Here is a 1,767-nt window from a genome sequence, read left to right as displayed (position 1 = left end):
GCTGGATTTAAAAAAACCCCAACAATTTCTCTCTGCTAAGGGGTAATTTAGGAAGTCCTTTTTTGAGTTTCCTAGAGTACGTCTGTAAAAGTCTGTTCTTCTTAGTGGCTGGCTGTGGGGATTTCTTTGACTTCTGTGGAAGTCACTTACTGTCAGATACCTTGCACAATATAAAATCCTGGTCTTAAATATAAAGCAGCAAAACAACGCTCTGAGAAGTCAATACTGGGTTAAGTAGGAGTATCAATTCTCTCTTCCAGAAATGAGTTATTACATACTATGTTGCTTTTCTTCAAATTAACCACAAAGGACTGAAGATAAAGCCCTAGGAATGTTACACACCTTCTTACCATCTTTAAATGGATGTTGTGTTTGGTCTTTACATGAGGAAAACCCACTATGTAAATCCTAACAATGATGGGTTTGTTTGTTTTGCTCTGTAAACATTCACAAAGGAGGAAAACGTAGTATTTTTTGTGTTTCTGTAGACAATACTAAAAATGAGGAAGGAAGTCTATTCCCTCAAACTGTAATACTGAATAACATTCAGCTCTACCTGCAGCATGTTACTACAACTTTTCCTCCTATAAACGTCACCAACCTGCATGCATTTCATCTCTGGGGAAACGGGGAAAAAAAAACAGAGGGAGGGAAAAGAAAATGCTTTTCCTTTTTAGACCAGTCTCTAAAGGAATATACTAATACTTAAAAAAAACCCCAAGCAAACATCAAAACTACCTTGTAAGAAGATGGAGGCTCTGTCCTAAGAGGGGTCTCTGGTAACTTTCCAGGTAATGTCTCTTCATCCACTGTAGTTTCTACCTGCCGGATGAGGTACTGACTGGTAGTTTGCAGTGGATCTTGAATATCTGAAGAAGAAAAGCTAGATTTAACGGAGGGGTTGCTTTTTATCTGACTCACTATTCAAGAAAAACAAAGACATGCTGCATTTCTATACTAATGGTCCAGTTCCCACACACTAATGGTCCAGTTCTCACACATTTACAGCAAGAACACAGAAGGCTGACTTTTTTTTTTTTTTTTTAACTTGAGTAGTGAACTTGGTAAGCGGCAGAGGCAGCACTGCAGTGCAGCCTTTAGCTGTGCCCTTAGCTGTAAATTTCAGCTATTGCTAGATTAAAAGGTGATGAACTAGATCAAAATATTAATCTCCTATTAAATTCTTGAGATTTTTATTAAATAAAACTGAAATAAGATTAAGGCATTAAATACCTTCTCTTGCTTTTAATTTAATAATATAAAACTATTCTCTGGTTTGGAAGTGACCCAGACAGGTATTTCCTCTCCAGTTTTCTTTTTCAGTCCCAGGAAAAAGGGGGAGCTTCAGAGACATTTCCATCATAGCACTAAGAGAGAAATTTATTCCTGTGAGATGTCTGGGTTGCAATTTACAAGTATCAAGTGCTTCAAAGAACACATTTGAAAACAAACAAACAAAATACCTAGAATGTAGAAAAGTTGAATTTAGGTGTTTAAAAAAATCAAAAACCAAACCACATAAACCAAAACACTTTCCTGTTAATGAGGAAACTGTTTCACTATGTAAAACTCAAGAATAATTATGTTCTTTCACCCTTGTAAAGCAATATATTAACTATGGATAAAAATATTATGTAACAGCTAAGAGGGGTACCTTTTCCTGAAAGGTTGGGAAGTGTAAATAACATGTCGTTGTCCCTTGGGATGGAATACAGCATGCTCTCTTTCAAAGGGACAGTGTAGTTTGAATGTCTAAGTACTCTCAGG

General features: G+C 36.4%; 1 protein-coding gene across 1 annotated transcript in view; it reads right to left on the bottom strand.

The window, feature by feature from the left end:
• Positions 1-1,767, bottom strand: part of GINM1 (glycosylated integral membrane protein 1) — a 12,420-nt gene that overhangs the window by 2,823 nt on the left and 7,830 nt on the right. Inside the window, 2 exon segments of the mRNA XM_010163004.2 lie at positions 739-869; positions 1,655-1,759. Coding sequence (XP_010161306.2) covers positions 739-869; positions 1,655-1,759 — 236 coding nt within the window.

This window comes from Antrostomus carolinensis, unplaced genomic scaffold, assembly GCF_000700745.2.
Source record: "Antrostomus carolinensis isolate BGI_N321 unplaced genomic scaffold, ASM70074v2 scaffold7432, whole genome shotgun sequence".
Taxonomy (NCBI): Eukaryota; Metazoa; Chordata; class Aves; order Caprimulgiformes; family Caprimulgidae; genus Antrostomus; species Antrostomus carolinensis.
The sequence above is the reverse complement of the archived record's forward strand: the minus strand, read 5'-3'. Positions and strand labels throughout refer to the sequence as shown.